At 37.7% G+C, this 24,938-nt stretch overlaps 1 protein-coding gene across 1 annotated transcript in view; it reads right to left on the bottom strand.

Annotated features, from left to right (window-relative positions):
* Window positions 1–24,938, bottom strand: part of Oxct1 (3-oxoacid CoA-transferase 1) — a 141,052-nt gene that overhangs the window by 12,630 nt on the left and 103,484 nt on the right. Inside the window, exons 14-15 of the mRNA XM_048368417.1 lie at window positions 10,417–10,506; window positions 2,174–2,254 (exon numbers count right to left, since the gene is read on the bottom strand). Coding sequence (XP_048224374.1) covers window positions 2,174–2,254; window positions 10,417–10,506 — 171 coding nt within the window. The remainder of the gene's footprint in view (window positions 1–2,173; window positions 2,255–10,416; window positions 10,507–24,938) is intronic.

Consider the following 24,938-nt stretch of genomic DNA (forward strand, 5'->3'; position numbering starts at 1 on the left):
AAAGACATCTTTCCCAACCTCATTCTAGCAGCAGGAAACAATCAGTCACCACATTTCCCAAGTCTGTTTCAAAGGGCATCAACCTAAAAATAGCAATCATTCTAGAAGCTGAAAATGGATTCTAGTTGCTTACCTGAACGGGCAGGGCTGGCCACACTCACTGTACTTAACAGTAATGCATTCTCGCTCCTTCAACAAATTAGCTAGAGATCACCTGCTATGCATGGTTTGTGGGCAACACTCTTTCCCTGAGGTTCCCAAATTCCAAATTATCTGTCTCGTGTTTGCTATATCGTGTGACCTCTGGTTCAGGCTCCAATTATCCCTTTGGACTGATGATTCCCCTCAAGTTTACTTGAATACTGCCTTCTCTTGTGAGCTCAAGATCCAAATGAACCAACTGGTTTTTGAAGTTTCTGACTTAGGGTTCTCAGAAATATCAAATTGAGAGTGTTCAAATCCATTCTATTCTTTTCTTTCCTTCCATGGATATGTCCTTTCCTCATCCAGGTAAAACAGCATCTCTAGCTAGAAATCTTAGGAATCTAGAGTCTATCTGCTAAAGGTCTTTAAAATCTCATTCTGTTCTGCAGTCAAAGTCATGACATTTCTGTGGTCTGGGATCCTAACTTGGCATCCAACGTGTGCTTCCATCATGGCCTCTGTAGTGTTTATGACTCTAATGTTGGATGCTTATTGTCTAACAGACATGAATTTCTCTTTTTTAGGATAAAGACATTACCCTCCTTTTTGTAAATCATTGTTAGAAATAGTCTGGTTCAAAGAAATGAATAAAATAATAACATTTATGGCTAGGAATGGCATACAAATTCATTTTTTTAAATGGGAGTATAAGTTATATAATAAAAATGCACATGCTGGATGTTAAGTACCAAAGCGAATGGTGGGTCCCTTTGAAAATGAAATCTTTGTGTACAAAGGTGGTGAAAGACTTCTTCGAGATGAAGATAGAAATTGTATTAGGCAAGCTTGGGTGAAATGTGAGGAGGCGGAGAGTGAGGTGTGGGGTCCCATAGGTAAAAAATGCTAAGCAAGTAAGGACATACGGGGTACACAGGGAAGGGACAGAGGAGAGAGAGGGAGATAAAAGCCAGGGAAGAATGTTGCTAGAATTATCTCAGTGGAGTGACCATTTTATGAAGGAAACAAGCTCAAGTTCTGCTCTTCCTTCTTCCTCAAAGCAATACATCCTTCCAGCAAGCTCTGTTAATAGGTGGAGAGATTCAAAGAATGGCTAAGAATAAATGGTGAGGTAAAATATGATTCATGTGTTCTTTTCTTTCAGTTAGTGTTCTGGAATTTTACATAAACCTTCCTCAAGTGTGGCTTCTGGAAAGTACGAAGGACCTAGCTCAAAACAAAGTCCTGTCCAAAGTGCTACTTCCTACCACATAGAGGGCTAGTTAATGTATCAATGTCTTGATACAAAACATTATTATAGCTCTTGGCAAAAGGAGAAATATTACTGAGATAAGGGGGGGACGGGACTATCACTATTTTGTTCTGTGGTTTCATGAAGACATCGAGTAAAGAAAACACCTCCTTCCCAGCTGATTGAGGGGAATGATGATGTCTTAACATCCTAAGGTCACACCTAGGATGGAAATGTGACTGTACACAGCTGTGCACTGCTCCTCTGATCTGAGCAGCCTTCAGCAGAACCACTGACCAACAATGACCTATTTCATGAAGGGGCACAAAGCTTTCAAGAAACAGAATATATACTTTCGCTTATTGTGGTGTCTACTAAAAATGGTTAAAGCTCAATTTTGAACTGAGTTTCCTAAAATGTAAACTCAAAAAGTTTTACTTCAAGTTGGGGAAAGCAAAAAAGTACAGGAAGGGAATAATACCATATAGGTAACTTTATACATTTTAGAGCTCTCAACATGCAAACAAGCCAAAATATGAGAATTAGTAAAGCTCTTCTTGTTTAAAAATCTCACTGTTAAAGGACCAAGTCAAAGGACTCAATTTTGGGTACATGTAGTTATTTCAGAGTTGATGAATTTTCTTTGCTTTCTACCACAGACAAAATTAGTCCTACAAAGACTTACAGAATATATTTTCGGAAGGTAATAAGTCTAATCAATTCTTCTAAATTAAAAAAATGGTGGTAGTAGACATGAAAGGAAATAGAAAAGTGTTTTACCTTTTCTGTAATAATTCTGTCAACACACTGCTTTCCAGTTAGCGGTAATGTACATTTCTCCATGATTTTATGTGCATTTCCCTGTTTTAAAGAAGGAAAAGACATCAAACATAGTAGTTAGGACATAGCAAAATTGATCTAGATGCATTGTACACAAAAACAGAGTAAACTGAAACTCCTTGTACACTTATTTGAAAATAATTTTTGAAAATAATGGTCAAGGAATAATTCTCATTTGAAATTAGTATAACTGTAGAAAATTACAAACTATCAGAAATCGTGTACCAAACATAAGCTATTTCCAAGCCTCTGCACCACCAAGCTCTTACTTGCTTTTTGGAGGCAGCTTTGGTTGTCAAAATAATTCAGTGAGGATGTGGAATAAATAGCTAAGTGAAAATGATTTATTTGTAACCCAGTACCACAAATTTAACCTTCCAGATTTGTCTTTGTATCATCTGATGCAAAGTTTCACTTAAATATCCTGATTATTTTTGCCTTCTACTGAATTACATTTTCCTTACGAATACCAGCAATGATGTTACCCAGGAACAGGAGGCACACACAGAACCCCAATGGGTAAGTTCCTTTTTAAAAACATTTCATGCCTTAGCAATATGGAACAAATCCAGATGCCCCTCAGTAGATGAATGGATCAAGAAAATGTGGTATACATACACAATGAAATTCTATGCTTCCATTAGAAAGAATGACACTGCCTCATTTGTAAGAAAATGGAAAGATTTGGAGGATCACAATAGCTCAAGAGCTATATGTACATATGATCATATAAGATGATGCTATGCAAAATGAACTCTATGACATGGAAACAAGGGTTTTCATTGTTGTTTTTATTTTTAATGTATTATGTGAAATTCTTTCTTTTTTTCTTTCATTTGTCTTTCCTATGGTTTATCATTTCTGGTACCCTGGGTATTGTATTAGGGAAGGAGAACAACAAAATGGTGAGACAAAGGACAAAGGTTGCATCACTGCAAGAGCAATATTCACAAGACAATGTGTTGGAAATGAACTATACAACTTGGGAGGGGAGCTTGGGGGGCTTGGGGGGACAGGAAAGTGGAAGAAAATGAGGGAGGAGATAAGTTTGACAAGAAATGTACTCACTACCTTACATATGTAACTGTAACTCTTCTGTACATCACCTTGACAATAAAATTAAATTTACAATAATATTTCATTTTCCTTATTAAAAAAGAAGTAATAGATACACACACATTAGTACCTTGCTGCTCTTCTCAATGCATTTCAAAATTTTTCTTATACCTATATTTAAAAATTATGTTTACCTATGCTATTTATCTTTTTGACCTATCAATCCTCTGATACATTATTGCAGAAGATGAGGATTTAGTTCTTTTTGTAAAGCTCAGTTCCATCCGCAAAGTCCCTGTCGTCATCTTTAATTCTCCAATGCTTTAAGTATGGTACAGTTTGTAGCCAACACCATAGTCAGCCTTTACATCTTGCTGATATAGTGACTGAAAAATTGGTCATTGCTGGGGCAGATGGTGTAGTATATCATGACTATATTTGCTTTCTCAAACTCCTAGTAGTTCTTGCAAGAATTTGGACTTCTGCTTGCTCGTTAGGAAGGTACATGACCTGGCCTGAATGCCCACTTTCCAAACTTTCTTTTAGCTTCAGTTCCTTTCTTCAAGCATAAATAGAAAAGGCAGATGAGTAGTAAACAGGTTTTCATCTACTAACTCTTCCCGCCCCCCCCCCCAGCTCTGCCTAATATAGAAGCGGCCTCAGAGGCACTTCTGTTCAGCATAGTTGAAACATTAGCTTCAATGATCTGACCTTAGATCATTTACTCTAATTATAATTCAGCCCCTTTTCAAGTATCAAGTACTAAGAGTCTAAATTAGTATTTCCCTTGAGGTTGTGGGCTAACCTGGAACATTCTGGATCTTCCCTTAAACTGATGAAAGGTTGTTCTTGCTTTCTGTGGATTTAAACACATCATATACGACATCTCCTGATCATTTTAGCCATCTCAGTGTTTTATACCTGTTTAAACATGAACCAGATGGCTACTGAGTTCATATCTCTTCCCACACTGATGTCAGACCAAGAAGATCATCAGAAGACAATGAATTTCAGATAATTGGGTTTAATTAAGGTTTTTTCTACTTATGAAAATTTGTCAACGCAGCCACCCACAATTAAAAGGTCTTAGTGTCCAAAAAACAATGTAAAGCATAAGAAGTATTTAGTAGTTTTTAGATGAATGAACTGGATGAATGAATGAATGAATGAACAAATAAATCAGAAGGGAAAGGGGAATCTACTGTAGTTCTTGGATGGATTTTCTTTAAAAAGATAAATTCCACTACCTTAATTCAGTTAAAACTAGTGCTAAATACATATGAAGTGGCTGGATGTTACATATCAAGAAATAAGTTGTATGCTTTGGGACCTGGCTACAGAAAAAAAAAATTTCCAGGTAGAAAGCGAACCTCATTTTCCCATCACTTCTACCTATCTGTTTTCCTTTCACGATTTCAAATCTTGCACTTGTCATAGAAGCTAAATTAAACAGCTGAAATTAATGAATATTTGAACTTGTTCAGTTGTCAGGCCTTCCTAAATTTAATATAAATCATATACGCATGTCACAGTGAATTCCAGCCTAACTTCAAATGAAGTGAATAATCTGTAGGCCTCTGAAAAACATTTTCTGCAGGGAGCTCTTACTTTGTTCTCATTATTTGAGCAAGATTACATCGGGTTTGAAAGCAGTCACTTGGATTTTAATGAACCACCATCACCATTTTAGGAGGAATCATGAATTTCATCTAACAGCATTAACTATGCCCTACCAAGAGAGATCTTTTACAGACCATTTTCTGTATAAATAGGAAGGTGTACAGGTGAAGATGGAGCCCAAGGACCTGCATGGCCTGGCCACACTATCTGTGTCAGATCTATATGCTCCACTTCTTATCCACCCACCTCACCACGAAGGATTATTGTCCAACTTCAATGAAATGTTGCTATCTAGTACTTGGTAAGTATTCAGTAAACATTACCTGGCATTTCTTATATGTATCATTTTTATAGCCTATCATGGAATTCTTTATGACTTTTTAAGTTCCTATATGAGATCTGACATAGAATTATACAGAAAATAGGCTACATACAACCCCGAAGGCTCACAAAATTCATGAAAACACAATAAATATTCAGAAGTAAACCTTATGGCCTTCTTAGGAAACCAACACCAAGTGCATTCTTACAGTTAGAACAATGTAGTTAGATGATTCCATTCACATTTAGCTCTAACACATAACAGAGATCAAGAAATGAGGGAAAATGAGATGCAGAAAGATTAAAACGTGTCAGAGTTTCAATAGGCAACAATAGGTTAGCTCTGAAGGCACACTATGACTAACTCCCACTTTAGCACTCTGTTCTAACCACGCTGGGCTGAGCATTACAGTGTGGCACGGCAGCTGCATACATTAGTGATTCACAAGGTAGGAACAATTGTTAAGCATCAAGCACTTAAAAAATAAATCCTAAGAAAGACAGGCAATCGAGTGTGGCAACAAAGAGTACCACAGAAAGAGTCCAAAGACCAGGACTGCACCATCCAATCCTGAGTCACATAGTTCTCAGTTGCCTCGCCTTCCTTACTGAACCTGTATGGCAATCACAGAACAGGAAATGTTCTGCAAGTTCAATAAACCGGGAATTGAATCTATGTAAAAGAATGCATGACTATGGGGTCTTGTTCATCTTTAGCATTTTGCTTCTTTCTTTGCTCACTTAAGGAGAGATGTAAGGAAGGCAGAAAAATGCATAGAAAGCATAGCATTAAAAATGCTTTGAGCCAGAAGGTTGGCAGGTACCTGTAGCTCCAGCTACTAAGGAGGCTAAGACAGAAGATCAGTGTAGCCTGGGAGTTCGGTCCAATCTGGGCAACAAAGAGCTTGACTTTAAAAGTAGTACTCAGAGCTCCTGGTTTCAATCTACCACTACTTATTAGCTACATTGCAACCTTGCTGCACTAACAGGTTTCTGTCTTCAACCTCCACGCTTTCTCTTTTTCGCTTTCCATACTGACAAGGTCTCATGAACGATTCCCAGTACTTCACCATTTTGTGTCTAAATGGCCTGAGGCCCTAGAGCTTTCTATTATTTGCTTCATCATGATCTTTCTTTTTAATTCTTTAGATGTACAAATAAAACCCTGGGCCTAGATACTGAAGAAATGAACAGACCTGTTTAAATAACAATAAAATCTCCTGCTGTCATAATGGTAAGTTTAACTTATTCCAAATACGTATTGAAATTAAGACCTTTCTCTTTTTCTTTTCTCCCAAGCACTGGTGGTTCACACCTGTAATCCTAGCTAATGAGGAGGCTGATCTGAGGATCTTGTTTCAAAACCAGCCCAGGTAAACTAATCCAAAAAACACGTATCTCTAATTGACCAGCAAAAAAAACTCAAAGCGAAGGTGTGACTCAAATGGTAAAGCACTAGTCTTGAGTTAAAAGGAAAGTGAGAAGGTGAGGCCCTGAATTCAAGCCCCAGTACTGGCATAAAAACAAAATAATTTTTTTCTATAGGAGAACAATTTTGCATGTGATGTTAACATCCCATTTACCTGAAGTGTCAAAAGTGTTTGGGTTTCTGGCTGGGGATATAGCCTAGTGGCAAAAGTGCCTGCCTCGGATACACGAGGCCCTAGGTTCGATTCCCCAGCACCACATATACAGAAAACGGCCAGAAGTGGTGCTGTGGCTCAAGTGGCAGAGTGCTAGCCTTGAGCGGGAAGAAGCCAGGGACAGTGCTCAGGCCCTGAGTCCAAGGCCCAGGATTGGCCAAAAAAAAAAAAAAAAAAGTGTTTGGGTTTCTGTTAAGCACTTTCTAAATGTGCCTACAATTTAATTTTGTCTTTCAGGCATCTTCTTTGGGAAAATCCTAATGATCCACCTCAGATAAGGCACAATTTCTAGACATTGGTTGCTTCTAAAACTAAACTTTGTTCAACTACCTGCTACCTGGAACAAACATTACCTCCTGCCCCCTCTCAATCTTCAGGACTTGGCTCAGGTGTCCTCTTCTCTGAGGAGCTCTCCAACAGTCTCTCTCAATCTCCACTTCAATGCTCTCAAAGGTCCCGGTCTGGCCTCCCTTCCTGCCTGTGCTTTTGCTTCTAACTCCACCATCCACGTTGTAATGGTTGACTCCATCACCTCTACTCCTCTCTACGCTGGCAGAATGCTGAGACCCCTCCTCTCTGCATCTGCATCCACAGGTAGAGGACTCAGTGAACCACAGGAATCAGCACACACTTTGTGAATAATACCTTCTGAATCTAGTAACTCTGACAGAGTTGCAGCTATAAAATAAGTACCCATGGACTACTAAAAGCTGCTTTCTCCTCAGATGTGTGTTCGTACATTTCCAGCATCTCTGACCCAAGCCTGGTGGCATGGAGGTTGTAAACTGTAGTATGTCATGCGTTACTGTGCGCTCAAGTAAAACATAAACAATTATATACAAAATGGATAATCCTAGCTCCTCAGGAAGCTGGATCTAAGGATCACAGTTTAAAGCAAGTCCAAGGAGGAAAGGCTGTGGCCTTACTTAGAAAGGCCAGAAGTGGAGATGTGGATCTTGTGGTATAGTGTCAACCTTGAGCAAAAGAGCTAAGGGACAGAGCCCAATCCTGAGTTCAAGACCCAGTACCAGTACTACTAATAGTAATAAGAATCATAATAAATGGGAGAAAGAAATCATATTCTCAGGTTATTTTCCTTTACATGCTTGTTTGGGCAACTTTGGTCAGAGAAAATGAACTCAAAGAAAGGAAATTTCGAAAACTGAAGGCTCTCAAAAAAGGATGCAGAGGCAGCTTTGTAAGGCTATAGTACAGTGAAGTGTGACAAAAATAGGGCAGACAAGACTGAATTAAACTGTCACCTTTGCATTCACCTGGGCAAGTTTCTGACTTGCCTATGTCCTCATCCTACTTCAGAGTCATAGAGAAGCTGTGACTAATTCTGAGCAATGCCAAGCACAGCATCTCCACCTAGTAAAGATCCCAAACTCTCCCTCTTGGTTACCCAGTTTTAGGAAGTAGAGATGAAATAAGCCAAAAGATTTTTTTTTAGCTTTAAAAAAAAAAAGGAAAGAGGCAGAACACCAAAAATGATGCCTATTTCACAATTTTGCCTAGAACTCTAGTGTCTAGTGTCAGTGGAACCACATTACAATGCCAGCCTGATGGGGGAATGCTCCATGTGTCTCAGTGTTCACCCATGGTCAGTGATCAAGAAGGAGAGCCGGGGCTGGGAATGTGGTCCAGTGGTAGAGTGCTTGCCTGTATACATGAAGCCCTGGGTTCAATTCCTCAGCACCACATATATAGATAAAGCCAGAAGTGGTGCTGTGACTCAAGAGGTAGAGTGCTAGCCTTGAGCAAAAAGAAGCCAGGGACAGTGCTCAGGCCCTGAGTTCAAGGCCCAGGACTGGAAAAAAAAAAAAGAGAGTCTCTTGAAGGGAGCTGAACTCTATGAACTCTAGCCAGAAGGGAATGGCTGCTTACAAAAGCTGTCAAGGGTTTCCTTTCTCTTCTTAAAACAATTTTTTTTTAAAAAACAGTATTTTTAAAGTTTGAAATGCAATCTATTTTCCTTCACAGTAACCCATAGGCCTACTGTTTTCAAAAACAAATGTACAAAAATAATACAAAACAAGTCAAAAAATTCAGTGCCTATGCTTCAACATTCAAGTCAAAAAGCAAAGGGAGTTTTCTCCAAATACACATTATGCTACAGAAAAGATTTAGATTTGATTTGCATGTCTGGAAACTTTTTGACTTTGAAATTAAGTACTCTGGGTGTTTTGCATGACATCTCTCAGAAGTCACCTGTGTTGATTCCATTTTTATCATTTCATATTTATGCGCTACTGCTCACTTACTACAGTTTACTGAACAATGTATGCTAATTCATACTTATCACAGTTTTCACAACAAAAGCATTCCATGGCACACATTACTCTGTAACAGAACTCCCTAAGAAATGCAAGTGAAATCTGATTGCTCCAGCTCTAAGCTCTTGCACGATGCTGCATCACGAAATAAAAACAGGCAAAAAATGTACTACCATTTGCACTCAGATTAGCAGATCTCAAAATTAGTTAGGACTTAAAGAATGATAAAGAATAAAGGGGAATGAACAACAGCCATAACAGATGAAGGTACCACACAGTATTAACTTTTCAAATCAGTATAAGCTAAGGGACTTGGGTCAGGTAAGAAATCAACATCAATAGGATCAAAACACTAATTTAAGAATGAGAAGGTGGTAAGGACAGCTTCATAGTATATAGACACTGGAATTAGAGACACCCAGGTCTAATCTCACTAACACTAGTTATATGACAAATGATATAACCTTTCTATAGCTGTACCTGGAATCATAAAAAGTACCTAATATCAACCTCATGCATGTGCATGAATATCTTTGTACTGTGAGGATACATTAAAAGCTCAATAAGTTGTGGCTATTATTAACATAAGCAAAGGAAGGAGAAGAAAATTGAAAATGAACTCTATTAGTACAGGGGTTTTTACCAAGTTTGGGTTATTGCCAAATCCTACAAATGCCTAGTACAAACAGGTACTCACTAAATATTTGATGATTTCTCAAAAGTATAATACCTTAAAAAATAAAGATAGTTCTATTATCACGACACATTTTTCTAACCCTTTCTGCAAAGGGCATCTTAAACTCTTGGTAGGAGGTCAAGTCCCCATTTAAAAATAACTGTTGGGGCTGGGGATCTGGCTCAGCGGAAGAGCACCCACCTGGCGAGCATGAGGCCCCGGGTTCCAGGAAAAAAAAAACAACTACCTTCTACCTGTGCTTTTCATTCAGATCTTAAAACCTGAATAATCAATACGTTTACCCCCAACATCTTTTCACTGCCTTTTGAGACACAAAAGGCTTTTGCTTTTACCACATATGTACTCAAAGCAAGTATTCAAAGAACACTCTGGAATTTGGCTTCAATCAAAGTTAAGCGATCAGCCAAGTAATAATCACTTTTATTGTCGCCATTGTCTCTAAAATATGCGTGCGATCACTTTGATGAACCAGGGCGAACAATAAAAACCGGTCAGGTGACTTTGTGGACTGGTGTTCAGTGCATTGTGAATTTTGAAAAGCAGTATTCAGGACAGCAGATTACATGTTACCTTTGCCGAATGCTCCATAGTGACCACCACTTTGGTTTTGGCACTGGATACTAAATCCATGGCACCTCCCATTCCTTTCACCATCTTGCCCTGCAAAAGAGAAACAGACAATTAATAGCTTGTCATCTTTCATTTCTCTTATATGGGAGAACAAGATTAATAACTTGAAGCAACAAGACATTGGAACAAAGAAAAACTCTTGACCCACAATGCTTACTATGCAAAGCTATTATTTTGTGATTATATTATTCTATGATGAAAGGACAAGATTTAGGATGAGTAGTAGATGGTCACTTTCACGAAGTATGGCTAACAGGATTTTGTTGATGATTTATTAGTAAGAAGACAATTCATAAGAAAGAAAGAAAAAATACACGAAGAACCTTTATAGAATTCTGGCCAAAAACAACAACAAAAATAGAACAAAACATATACATATATACACCTGTATATCAGGTTTAAGTCCTAATACCCTTGATATCCATATTTTTCCTTTTTAATCACATAGTTTAGTTAATACCATCGATTCTTCCATTTCATATACTTACTAAAGCACTCTTGATTTTCTATGGAATAATATGCTATTAGGTAGTAGGCTGAAGCATTAATGGGTTTCTCAAGCACCAATTCATGTGAAGATGAGTCTATCTTTCTAACACTTGACATTTTTCTGGGTCTTGGGACAATAAAACAAAATGAAAGCCACGTTCCTATTAATCAAAATTAGAAACCAGAAACCAGAAGCTGAATTCAGGATTCTGTCAACATTATTATTCTAATTCTATCCATCTGTTGACTCCTCTTTCATTATGTATTTGTCAACCACCTTCTGTGGACTTTGCACTCTGAAAAATTCCCACTGTCTGTTCTGTTTCCTAGTTAATGAAGGTGTGTTCAGAGATGATGAAATTAACCTTACACAAATTCATTGAAAAAGGCTTCAAACACTGAATGTTAAAGTTGCTTTTTTTAAACCTAACTCTTTTGCTCCATACAGTCAGAGCCAAAGGAGAGAGGGAAAGCACTCAACACTGATATATTAAGTCAGGGTCTCAGATGGGTATTGGTGTTTCATGCCTATAATCTTAGCTAGTCAGGAGGATTGCAATTCAAAGTCAGTAGAGGCAGAAAAAGTCCATGCGACTCTTATTTCCAATTAATCAGCAAAAAGCCAGAACTGAAGGTGTGACTCCAGTGATAAAGCACCAACCTCAAATGAAAAGTCAAAGTAAGAGTGTGACACTCTGAGTTCAAGTCCCAATACCAGCAAAAACAAAACAAAATATAACCAAGTCAATACCTGATTAACTAAATAATAAATTCCAGCTCAAAATTCCATGATTTTAAAGACACTTTAGAGGTCAATGAAAGATAGATTAGATGACTAGAATAAAAGAAAGAAGTAATCTCAATGCTTTGTGATTTTAGAGTCTGCAACGTAATAAGATAGGAACAGCTAGCAATAGTTAGCAGGAACTCATAAGTCTGGATTCAGAAATAAAGCAAAATGTTCAGGTGAAATGTGTGATTTTAAACAGGTAAGCAATTCCTTCACATTTCACCAGCTACAACCTTAATAAACTGGCCACCAGGTCATTTCAATTGGTGGTGACTGGAAAATCCAGAAAGCCTCAGCATTCACAAACTGTCCCGGTGGCAGCCTATAAGGGGGTGGGAGATAGATGATGAAGACGCCGCCACAGAACCCAGATATGTAAGAGATGGTGCTAAAACTTCCTTGAATTAAAAAGAAAATTTCTAGCAGGGCGCCAGTGGCTCACACCTATAATCCTAGCTACCTAGGAGGCTGAGATCTGAGGTTCACAGTTCAAAGCCAGCCTGGGCAGAAAAGTCTGTGAGACTCTTATCTCCAATAAACTACTCAGAAAAATCCAGAAGTGGCACTGTGTTTCAAGTGGTGGAGTGCTAATCCTGAGCACAAAGAGATTCAGAAACAGTGCCTAGCCCCAGGGTTCAAGGCCCAGGGGCGGGGGTGGGGGGGTGGGGGGGAGGGAAGGAAAAGGAAGAAAGAAAGAAAATAAAACAGAATATAACACAGGCAAATTTTGTCCCGAGATATAATGACTACAAAAGTGAAAACTCATGACAAGCCTCTAACAGAAAGCTTGTTCAATTTAAGTAAATGAGATGTGCACATTTTAGATCACTCAATTAGCAAAGAAATATTTATAGGGCAATAGAACACCTACTGGGTACAAAACACTGTACTGGTGGAAATGGATATAGCCCTTCAAAAAAAACCCCGAACAACAAAGAAACACCTCTCTCTTATGTTACAAAAGAACATTTTCTTGACTCACTATAAATGAATAGGCTTCATCACTCAAAGAGATAAAAGTGGTTTGGTGTTTTCATTCCCCAAAGCACATGCAATAAATTTCAAAGCATCATTTTGATACTTAAAATGTTTGTTTCCAGGAGTGAAAAATGCCCCAAGATTAGAAACAGAACATTTGAGATCTATTCCATTAACCCACCATGTGACACTGGGAAAATATCCAATTTCTCAGAATTAGAGTTCATTTTATTTATAAACCAGAAATAACATTATCTGTACTATTGTACATCTGTGGTGTATCCTGCATAAAAATAAATGGGTGTAGTAAACAAATTTTATGAAAAGTGTTCATTTGTATCTTATTTGATCAAATCAACTTACTATGTAGCATGAGCCTGATACTATACTAGAGATCCTTAAGACAGGTTTTTATTTGAAAAATCTCACTGTCTAGGGAAGGTAAAATATCCACAAGCAGTAAGAAGGAGTTGGAGCAACTTTCTTTCTCTAAAAGAAGCAATGTGCACTGACCCCAGTGTCCTTGCCTACTAACCTCATGACCTTCTTCCCTTATACCTCAGTGCCTTCCTCCCTCTCACCCTCCATGTTAAGTATTGGCACAAGCAAACAGATGAGTAAATTACTAACATAGGAATGTTCTGATTCTAGCAGAAAACTTGAGATGCAACTTTGAGTTGTGCCTAGGAAAAGAGAGATGGAAGTAACAGGCTCACGGAGCTTCACCAATGAAGTTTGCAAGGTGGGAAAATCAGTTCTGTGAGAGAAAGCATTTCCAGCAGGTAAACAGTGAAACCTTCAAATATTTTTTCCCTATTCTGTTAATATATTCATGTCTTAGAAAAATGAAATAAAATGTGTCCCTCCATTTCAATCCCCAAAGGATTCCTGAAACAGAATCAATTACCAAAGGCAAGCAAGTTGTTCTATTTACACTGGCAGAAAAAAAATAAGTAGTTATATAAAGCTCATCATTATCCTTCAATCCAGGTTATCCAGTATTCTTTGGGGACCCAAGCACTTGCATTTCTTAGCTCTCAAAGGAGTTAGAGATGGATAGCTGCCTGAGGTCCAGAGTAGAAGGAAAGGAAGTACTGTTTATGATTTCCATTCTTTGGCCTTTACCAATCTCTTATATGTAATCTTGTATAGTCCTTCTGCAATTGGGACAAATGACGTCCAAAATGATGCAGGGAGGTGACTAAGCCTCCCTCACACTGGGCCGTAAAGTGACCATGTAATGTATTTGAAACTATGTCACATTGTTCAATATCAATGAGAAACAAATATTTAGGGTACTAGGCAACTAAAATTGGAAGGTTTGTTATAACAGTTAATATAACCAGCACAAGGATAGGCTGTCTAAGTGAGTTCAATGGATGAATGAGAATTCAGTGTGGAATTAGAGCTAGCTGTTAGTGGCTGCATAATGAGAAGGGAGTAGGGAGGTTTTCAGGGGTCTTACTGTTCTTATAGGGAGGTAACCAAGCCACCAAGCACTATGATCCACAGCTCTATCCAAATATCCTAGGCATCATTTAACATTTACAGAAGTATAGTACATTTGTTCAGTGAATAACAGAGTCAGGAAATGGGAGAAATTTTGAGAATAGAGGCAGCATAAGTTAAGCAAACAGCCGAATATGGATATAGAACCACCCACAATCTCATCTTCCTCCCCCAAATCCAGCATCTTATTTAACATACAAAACAAGAAGCTCATAAAAAAAGGAGATTAAAGGGCTAAAAAATACTTTTAAATAAATCATGACAGAAAAAGTGATACTTAGAGAAAAATAGGCATATAATGAAGAAAAGATTCAGTGCCCAAGTTAAGTACTGGGCTACCATGACACAAAGTGTGGCTTACTTTAAAATCTCATCAGTAACGTACATTTCTTGAATGGTACAGTTCTGAAATGCATTTTGACTAGCATAATCAAGAGATGATTGCTAGATTTCAACTTATAGGCAATTCATCTTTTTTGCAGTTAAGGATTGACCCTGTTACCAAGTATAAAAAGAATACTGTAATAAAATGAGCTAGAAATTAGGCATACTGGACTCTGACATAATCACATAACTTCACTAAAAAAAGATGATTCAAGTACAATCTTTAATTTACAAATATTTACTCAGAGTCTTCTATGAAAAAAAGCACCAAAATAGGAATTAGAAGTAAAACATGGATGTGACTTTCTGCATTTTACCTAGCATATACTGTTAAATTTAAATTAATATTTCAGTATGTTTCACTTACTTTGTTTCTATTTACTAATGCTATAAGATATTGTAAGAGAAACTATTGTCATCAATATTAAAAATTTCAGGCTGGGGATATAGCCTAGTGGCAAGAGTGCCTGCCTCGGATACACGAGGCCCTAGGTTCGATTTCCCAGCACCACATATACAGAAAACGGCCAGAAGCGGCGCTGTGGCTCAAGTGGCGGAGTGCTAGCCTTGAGCGGGAAGAAGTCAGGGACAGTGTTCAGGCCCTGAGTCCAAGGCCCAGGACTGGCCAAAAAAAAAAAAAAAAAAAAAAAATTTCAATGAAAAGGTGGCAAATTGTAGGCATACACCACATTTCTCTGTCTCTTTGAACCAGAAATAAAAACTCAGGTACATGGCTAAAAGGAAAGATGAGGAAGTTGGGAGGCCATGGAAAAACACCAGTAAAAGACAAGATAGATAGAGTGACAAGAGAAAGTTAAAAAGTACGAATCTTCAGATCTATGAAGGAAATAGAGAAAATTTTGCTTGAGCAGAACCTCCAGCTGCCTTGTAGAAGTGGCTCTGAATCTGTCTCCTCTCTCAACCCTTCCAATCCTGGCTTGTTACATTTTGTTTTGTTCTATTTTGTTCTGACAAAAACTACTTGGACATGGCCCCCAGTAATAACATATCTGCATGGAGGGTTAAAACTCAGGATTGCAAGCTCTGCCCTGTCTAGCTATCAGACAGAAGCCTTCCAGCATCTGTTTCTTTCCACCCAAGACAGAAAGCAGAAATGAAGTGAGCAAGCTGGATAGACTTTCCTATAATCAATTACATCCTTAGGACTAACCATTCAGCCCAACCCAGCTTGTAGATGTAAATACTATTATCTAGGAAGGATTTTCAGCAACGCAGCTTGACCAAAAGACCTTAACCTCTAGGGCCTGTCTGATGAATGAGTGAGATTATGTGACAACTGGATATCTATGCCAACAGAAAGAATGGAGTGTGGAAGCTGTCTTACTCCAGCCCTAAACCCAATACTCAGCCCAACAGTGTATGTTTATATATGAATGACATGGGTTATTTTACCTTCACTTTGCATTGAACTGGAAACATTGAACTGGATGTCGTCTAGGAGGGAAAGAGGAAAGCTCACTGTGGACAAATCAGGGCAGCAACTGTGTCCCTTGTGTAGTAGCAGAAGGTGCAGGTTTTCAGAGGAGGAGCACCTGGCAGAGTGCTCTCTGACTTATACTACCTATCAGAACAGAACCCAACACCCACTCCCAAATTCTGCTTCACATATCTGGAACTGCTCAACCCATTCCAGAACCCTGGAAAGGAGTGCAACCCATGGAAATTGCTGCTGTCTCACAGAACCTTCTCCACTTCACACCCGGAGCTTTCACTGGTTCAGAACCTAACTGACCAGATAAGATCATACTTAGGCTATACCCAGTCTCCATAGCACAGGGATATTTGAGTAAACAGAACTGAGAACAATAGACAGAACTCTGAGAACCACAGATTGGAGGAGCGCATTCACTGTATTGACAGAGTCCAGCAAGCATACACTCTTCTCCTCAAAAAGAAAAAAAGTCAGTTTTTATACTATTCCTCTTTAAGAAATGTTTCCATTGTTTTTTGTTTTGTTTTGTTTTTTGCCAGTCCTGGGCCTTGAACTCAGGGCTTGAGCACTGTCCCTGGCTTCTCTTTGCTCAAGGCTAGCACTATGCCACTTGAGTCACAGCGCCACTTCTGGACATTTTCTGTATATGTGGTGCTGGGGAATCGAACCCAGGGCTTCAAGTATAAGAGGCAAGCGCTCTTGCCACTAGGCCATATCCCCAGCCCCTCCATTGTTTTTTAGTCAATCTCTTTTTCTTCATATTGATGTTTCTAACTACTTGCAATTCCTGATTGCCCAATAATTTAACTATATCCCTACATACTATTATTTTGTTTACATTCAGCCCCACACTTCATATTCCTTTCTTTCCATTTTTCTTTCCTCTCTCTACTTACTTTTACAAGCTTTTTTTTTTTTTTTTTTTTTTTTTTTTTTTTTTTTTTTTTGGCCAGTCTTGGGGCTTGGACTCAGGGCTTGAGCACTGTCCCTGGCTTCTTTTTGTTCAAGGCTAGCACTCTACTACTTTTTCTGTTTATATGGTGCTGAGGAATTGAACTCAGGGCTTTATGCATGCAAGGCAAGCACTAAGCCATATTCCCCCCAGCCCTACAAGCTAAATTTTAACACAGATAATTTTTTCTAACAAACTCTTCTATACTGTACATATAAAAGTTGAGCCTTTAATATATAATGCAAGTGACGGTTTGGATAATGCTGCCAATGGTTTGATTTGGTATTGCATTGGTGAATTTTTACTGCAGTTACATCCATAGGTGAGTGATAAGAAATGGCACATTTAAATCCCAGTCACTACCCAGTCCTGCCAGAACATAGAAAATCATTCATCTGAAAGACAATTAAACCTTCTACCAATGACTTCACTTCAGATGAGCAAATCTGTACTCAGAAACACAAGAAATATGGAAAATAAAAGGAGGTAAGACAACATCTCAAAAAATCAGCAATCAAAGGACCTGACTGACAGTGAAGTGGATAAAATCTTAAGTATTGAACTCAAGGAGATGATGATAAGAATGACCAATGAGATGATGGATAATATGTGTAAACACCTTAGTAAAACCTAAAAGAATGCTAGGAAAGAATTAAATGAAACCAGAAAATACAGATAAAAATCTAAATGAATTCAAGGTACAGCAAAATAAAATAAGGAAAAAAATACTGAATCTAAAATCTCTAAAATTTCTCCTCTTACTGATTTGTAGACTAGAAATTTCCCACTAGATCTGATTATCATTACAATCGATTCAGACAAACAATTGGATAATACGCAACAATCTTCCATGGAATGGGCCATGAAGAAACTGGGAATAAAAGAAACACACTTCAACATAGCAAAGACTTTATCTGAAAAGCCATAGTCAACCTCATACTAAACTGGGGAAAAAAACTGAAACAATTTTTCATCTAAAGGCAGAGATAAGACAAGGATGTCCATGATCCCCACTCTTACTTAAAATGGTGCTAAAATTCTTACCCAGAGCAATAAGGAGAAATGATTACACTTAGGAAAAGGAAAAGTCAAAGTATTCCTATTTGTAGATTATATTTTATAATTAAAAGACCTTAAGACTCTATGAAAAACTCTTAGATTTAAAAAATCACTTTTGGACAAAAAAATCACCTTTGGAAAAGCACCAGGGTACAAAATCAACATCTAAAAATCAATAGCATTTCTATAATCCAATGATATACAGGCTAGGAACGAAATCAAGAGAACAATTTCATTCCCAGTAGGTGCCAAAAAAAAAAAAAATCCTAGTTATACACTTAGTCAAAGACATCAAAATCTTCTCTAATGAAAACCATGAATTCTTGAAGGACCAACTTGAAGGAGATACCCAAAGATGGCAATGTCTGTGATGTTCAGAGATTAGAAATTAAGATCTCAAAGATGGCCATACCACCAAAAATAATCTTCATATTCTATAAAATGTCTACCAAAATCCCAAATCCCATGGAATTCTTTACTGAAATAGAAATGTCAAAATTCATATAAAACACGAAGATACTGAATCAATGAACCAAAAATAGCTAAGCTGGAGGTATCAAAATACCTAACTTTAAACTATACCACAGAACAGTAATAAAAAAACAGTATGGTGCTGGAACAAAAACAGACATAGATGAGGGGGGACAGAAAGTGGGAGAAAACGAGAAAGGAGGTAACACTGTGTGACAAGAAATGTACTCATTACTTTAGTTACATAACTGTAATCCCTCTGTACATCACCCTACCAATAAAATAATTTTTAAACAGACATAGATCAATGAAGTAGAATAGAACATCCAGAAGTAAACTCATACAGCTACAGTCATTTGATTTTTGACAAGGGCAGCAAAAACCCCTGTTGGAGGAAAAACGGTCTCCTAAGCAAATTGTTGGAGAAATTGGATATCCACATGGAGAAGACTATACATAGGTCTCTACCACTCACTGTGGATAAAGACCTTGAGTAACAACAAAAACTCTGAAACTGCTGGAGAAAAATAGGGAAAACTGATGGAGCTGTAAGTATAGGTAACCCTTTTCTGAATAGAATTCCAAATCAGAAAATAAGAATAATAAATGAGAATGTGTGGTAGATCACTAGCCCTGAGCAAAAGAGGCCAGGACAGCATCAGGCCAAGAGTTCAAGCCCCACAACTGGAAAAAAAACAACAACAACAACAGTGAATGCCAAGGATATGGGATTCTGTTTGGGGTGGGTACTACCAAGAAGTGGATGGAGAGGGAATGAAGTAAAAGAGGGAGTATGAAGAGGGAGAGAATGTAGCTGAAGAGTTTTTATACACATGTATAAGAATAGAATGCTGAAATTGTTTTAAGGAAGGGAGTATAAAGGGAACTGATGGAGAGGGTTAATTTGAGGTACAATGTATGTATATAATTCCATATATCAGGGCTGGGGATATGGCCTAGTGGCAAGAGTGCCTGCCTCATATACATGAGCCCCTGGGTTCGATTCCCCAGCACCACATATACAGAAAATGGCCAGAAGTGGCGCTGTGGCTCAAATGGCAGAGTGCTAGCCTTGAGCAGGAAGAAGCCAGGGACAGTGCTCAGGCCCTGAGTCCAAGCCCCAGGACTGGCCAAAAAAAAAAAAAAAAAATTCCATATATCAGAAATGAAACTCTTCTGCACAGCAATTATAAGCTAATAAAAATAAAAAGCACCTTCAATACATCAAAGTACAAATATTAAATTGTACACCCAAGAAAACAGTAATTCAGCACTAAACATGACCTTTGGTAATATTTTTGAGTATTTTACAAAAAGGTAAAACAGGGCTGGGGATATGGCCTAGTGGCAAGAGAGCTTGCCTCGTATACAAAAAGGTAAAACAAATATATTTGTATCATCCTGTAAAATGTTATCTAAAACAAAATAGAAAATTATTCCTGATACTGCCTTTATATTATGACTTAAATAGTAATGGCGTATATACCTCTAATATTCTGGTATTAAGAAAGAAACAATCTGTCATATATACAACAAAATGTAAACCATCTTAAGTAATGCTAGTGCTACAGTAGAAAATGTGAATCGATTGCAAGTAAAAGGGAAGAATAGCTGCTGTGTGATTTATTAATAAACCTGGTGCTTGCTTTTCAGTATTAAACACTGGAACATTAAGTACCCATTCTCAATCCAAATATAAGCCTCTCTATTTCTGTCTTCCCCATTATTAAAAAGTGCTCTAGGAATGGAAAGTTCTTCTAAACATGCTCCCAACTAAAGAGCAGAAAAGGCAAACTAAAAAGAGTAATAACATTTGTTGAAACAAAGAGAAATAGCCTATACTTTTCTTTAGGGAAAATAAAAGATTTATCATTTACCTTAGTTCATGATAAACTATATCAGAATACTGTAGGCATTATGCTTTCCTTCCAAACCCAAATCCATTCACAGATTAATTACATTTTTAAGGATAGACAAGTTGATCATGTAAATCTAGACTGAAACAAGAAATATAATTTTATTCTCTATTACTATGTAAATTAACAAAGTTGCTTATAGTAAAGATCAGTTATCCATCCATCACTGTCAGCTTGAACACTTGAATTCCAGCCTCTTAGTTTATATTTTCTTTCCTTAGCCACAGTAAGCTAAGACAAACATCTACAGTTTTTCTCTTACTTCAGAGCCTAGAGAGTAGTCTCTGAACACACTCAGCCTAATAAGCTGGCCTAATGAGAGAGAATTTCATAATATGTGAAATTAAAACTTCACTTCCGGCTGGGGATATAGCCTAGTGGCAAGAGTGCCTGCCTCGGATACACGAGGCCCTAGGTTCGATTCCCCAGCACCACATATACAGAAAACGGCCAGAAGTGGCGCTGTGGCTCGCTCAAGTGCCAGAGTGCTAGCCTTGAGCGGGAAGAAGCCAGGGATGGTGCTCAGGCCCTGAGTCCAAGGCCCAGGGCTGGCCAAAACAAAAAAAAAACTTCACTTCCAGTTCAAAGTTCAACGATGCCTTGGCTCAGGCAATGGGACCTAGAGAATACCTTACTCTGAAATTGCCCCACATAAGCTCATCTAGCCCTTTTATATCCACAGCACTGCTAAATAAATATATTATTCAAGAAATACAAATATCTAGAGTACACTGTACTTGTTATTTCATTTTTCAGGAGGAAAAGGAAAAAATTCATTTGTAAGATACGCTTGAGAAAGAGACTTAAACCTGACATCTCAACCATTAGTCACTGAACATCTACTTACTGCCTGTTAAGAGTTTCTGTATTATCCCTGGGTATACAAGATGCTTTTCTTTCAACAATTCAGTTTTTGAATGCCTTCTTCTGTTTCTGAGACTGAATGAAACCAACAAAGTCGATTCTAAAACCCTAGTGCTGTCACTTCTAATTTTCTTTCAGAACTTTACAAATGGTAAAGTTCATTTCTTCTACAAAGGCAAAAGAATAACTTCTATTATAGTTGACATAATTATAGGATCAGTATTATGTATCAATCTTAAAATATCTGAGAATTAAATGTATATACATATATTGGATTACTTGATAAACATGCGTATTTACTAGTTTTAGATAGATTGTTTAAAAATGAAAATTTGTTCTGTATACTTTATATCCAAAACTACATATGCAAAAATAACATCAAGTTTCTGTAAGACATTGCATATGCATGTGAATTTTAAGAATTCTAGCACAAGTAAAAATTATTTTCTTACTAAAATCAGAATTTTCATCCAATCATTTATTATGAAATAGCCTAGAACTTCTTTGATAGGTTAGCAAATGTTAGAACCGTAATAGGTTTCAATCATAAAGAAAGCAGTTAATTTCAAATAAGAAAAATGAGCTCTGGTCCTCTCTATTAACTACACCAAATCTCTCATTTCATAAAAGTAAAAATGCTATTCAAGAGGATGTCTATAATTCACTTGTGAAATATCACTGCAAGTAAAGGAAAAATACTAATCTATATAAAATTGATTCTCATAAATTATACTAAGGCCTTTGTCTAGAAAACCAATAAGCATTTAGTAAGAGGATAGTGAGAAATATAAAACTGAAGTATTTTCTTTTCCTAAGGTACAATGAATATGCATCCAATTTTTTTTATTGCATGTTACAAGCTTAACTTCTTGGTTTAAAATTCCGAGGTACAAGCACTCTGGTCTATTTGTAGGATTAATAAAATGGACATAAAGAGAAACACTGGGTTACTCCCACTCTGCGTTTGAGACTGTCATTTCAGTTTTCACAATCCATTCATAACACTGCAGAGATGAAAACAAACATGGAACAAAGCTGGCTAAGTGAGATCACTTGGTTTTCTCAGGCCTCCTACAAAAGGCATGGGTGGGAAGAGATTGGGAAAGTGTTTCTTGGTAATACAGAAGGATTTATTTTCATTTGGAAATGATTAAGCGTTTTTAGACTACAGAAGGGTTATTTAATTGAATTTACTGAAAGCAATTAAGCACCCTAGGTCTGATCCTGTGTATTTTATAGAAAGAGAAGAAGTACGGTTTTAGAAAATCCAAGGCTTAGGTTTCATTTGGTTTTCCTTTCATTGCCTCATCAAGAGAAAAGTATTAGAGCCATGTGAAACTGACACAATTGACAGATGGCCACATATGATCTACAAATAAAGAAATCCCATGTCTGGTTCAATTTAATGTGAACCAACCCCCTATTGGGGGATATAAAGGAAATAAAAGACCTCATTCATTACCACGGATTTTTTTTTTTTTTTTGCCAGTCCTGGGCCTTGAACTCAAGGCCTGAGCACTGTCCCTGGCTTCCTTTTGTTCAAGGTTAGCACTCTGCCACTTGAGCCACAGCGCCACTTCTGGCCATTTTCTATATATGTGGTGCTGGGGAATTGAACCCAGGGCTTCATGTATACAAGGCAAGCTCTCTTGCTACTAGGCCATATTCCCAGCCTGCACAGAATTTTTTAAAAGGCTTATTCACTTTTAGAAGTTAGGTTCTTGGATAATCACTACAATAATGACAGCTAAAACACAAAAATGATCTTTTTTATGGGTCTGTATGTGTTAAAAATATCATCAGTGCTCTCAACAACTCATTCGCTCTGGGATATAAAACTGCTACTGGACCTTGTACAATCACAAAAGAGCTATTCTCAAAAACATACTTTTCTGATTCCTCAAAAAGGGTGGGAAAACTAGAAACATGAACACACTTTACCTGGTCATCTCCTCCCACTATCTATATGCAAAGCTGTATAGACCACAATTGTGGAATCATTGTAATTACACGGCCATCTCTGACAGCTGAATGGAATTTTTACACAAAGAGAAACAGTGACTGAAATGAATACAACAGCAACAAAAAAAGAATTATTACCAGTGGATTTTTTTTGGTGGTCCTCAGGATTTGCTGCTTGCTAGGCTAGTGCTCTATCACTTGAGTCATGCCTCCAGCCCTGTTTTTTTTTTTTTATTTGATTGGCTATTCTAGGATAAGACCTCAATTCCTTTGCAGGCACATGGATTGGATTGCATTCTGCTTACTCTACACTTCAATATTTCCTAGGATCATGGGTGTTCACCAGTATTTCCAGCTTCTCCGTAGTAACAAAGTCTCCTGCTTGGACGGGCTTGAAACCAAAGACCTTCCAATCTCAGCCTCCCACTTAGCTAGGGATGGCCGGCATGTACCACTGTACCCAACTATGGATTAAGGAGAGGCCTTGTAAACTCTTCTGTCCAGGCTGGCTTGGAAGCTCAATCCTTCAGATCTCAGCCTCTCACATAGCTAGGATTACAGGCATGAATGGCTGTGAACTTTAAAAACAATAAAGGGATGCAGAAGATGATTTCAAAGGAAATAAAAACATTTCCCAAAGGGATTGTGAAAGAGCATGCTATACGTATTTTTTAAATTGTCATATTGAGCACATATTAAAGGGTCGATTGGAAGAACATAAAACTATCTGACTCTACATTAAATGAACAATAACTATATGTTTATGCCTCAGCTATCCTCTGGATCAGCTGACAGCTCAGTTTAAGGACTATTAAGAACCTGCAGGGAGTTATGATCATTTGTGGCAAATGGATATCCCAAGTGGTCCTTGAGGGACATCCTTTCCATTTTTCCCCTCCTATGCAAGTCTTACTTTGTAAAAGGAGGTGATTCTGACAAGTGAGGGTGGGTTGCTGAGAAATGCCTCACTTCCAGGTAGGGGGAATAAATTATCTTTAGAGAAAACATAATACATAAACACTTGGTGAAAGGTTCCATTGAGAAAGGGACACTAAGAATAGAATCTAGCCTTGAGAAAAACACCAGAAATCCCAAACTGAAGGACTTTACAAGGTGTCTAAACCAGTACTCATCAAAATTGTCTAGGCCATCAAAACTAGGGAAAGAATGACAGTGGAGATGCAACAGCTAAATGTCATGTTCCAAGTGGTGCTCTGAATGACACCCCACTGGCAGGGCGTAGATAGCAATGTGGATTAGATGGCTAACAATTCATTAACAAAGTAGCTATTATGCCAGCATCCCCCAAACAAAAGGGGGGGGGCTTACAGGTGATGGCTTATGGTACTATTTATAGGGATAGTTCCACAAGTGTACTTATCTGCAAATTTACCAAGACATGTGTATACACTACAAACTCTTTTGTGCATATGAGTGCAATGCCAATTTTATTTGTCAAGAAAAACTAATAAAATCCAAGTAACATATGGAGTTTAGCCAATGAAAACAACAAAAGGACCTTCAAGGTAAAAATCAGAGAAAATAAGAGGTAGAAATATTTAGGGACATAGAACCTTTAACTCATTTCTTGATGTCAAAGAATATCAGAGGTGCTTCTGAACTTCTCTGAACTTC

Source organism: Perognathus longimembris, chromosome 19 (genome assembly GCF_023159225.1).
Source record: "Perognathus longimembris pacificus isolate PPM17 chromosome 19, ASM2315922v1, whole genome shotgun sequence".
NCBI classification, from domain to species: Eukaryota; Metazoa; Chordata; class Mammalia; order Rodentia; family Heteromyidae; genus Perognathus; species Perognathus longimembris.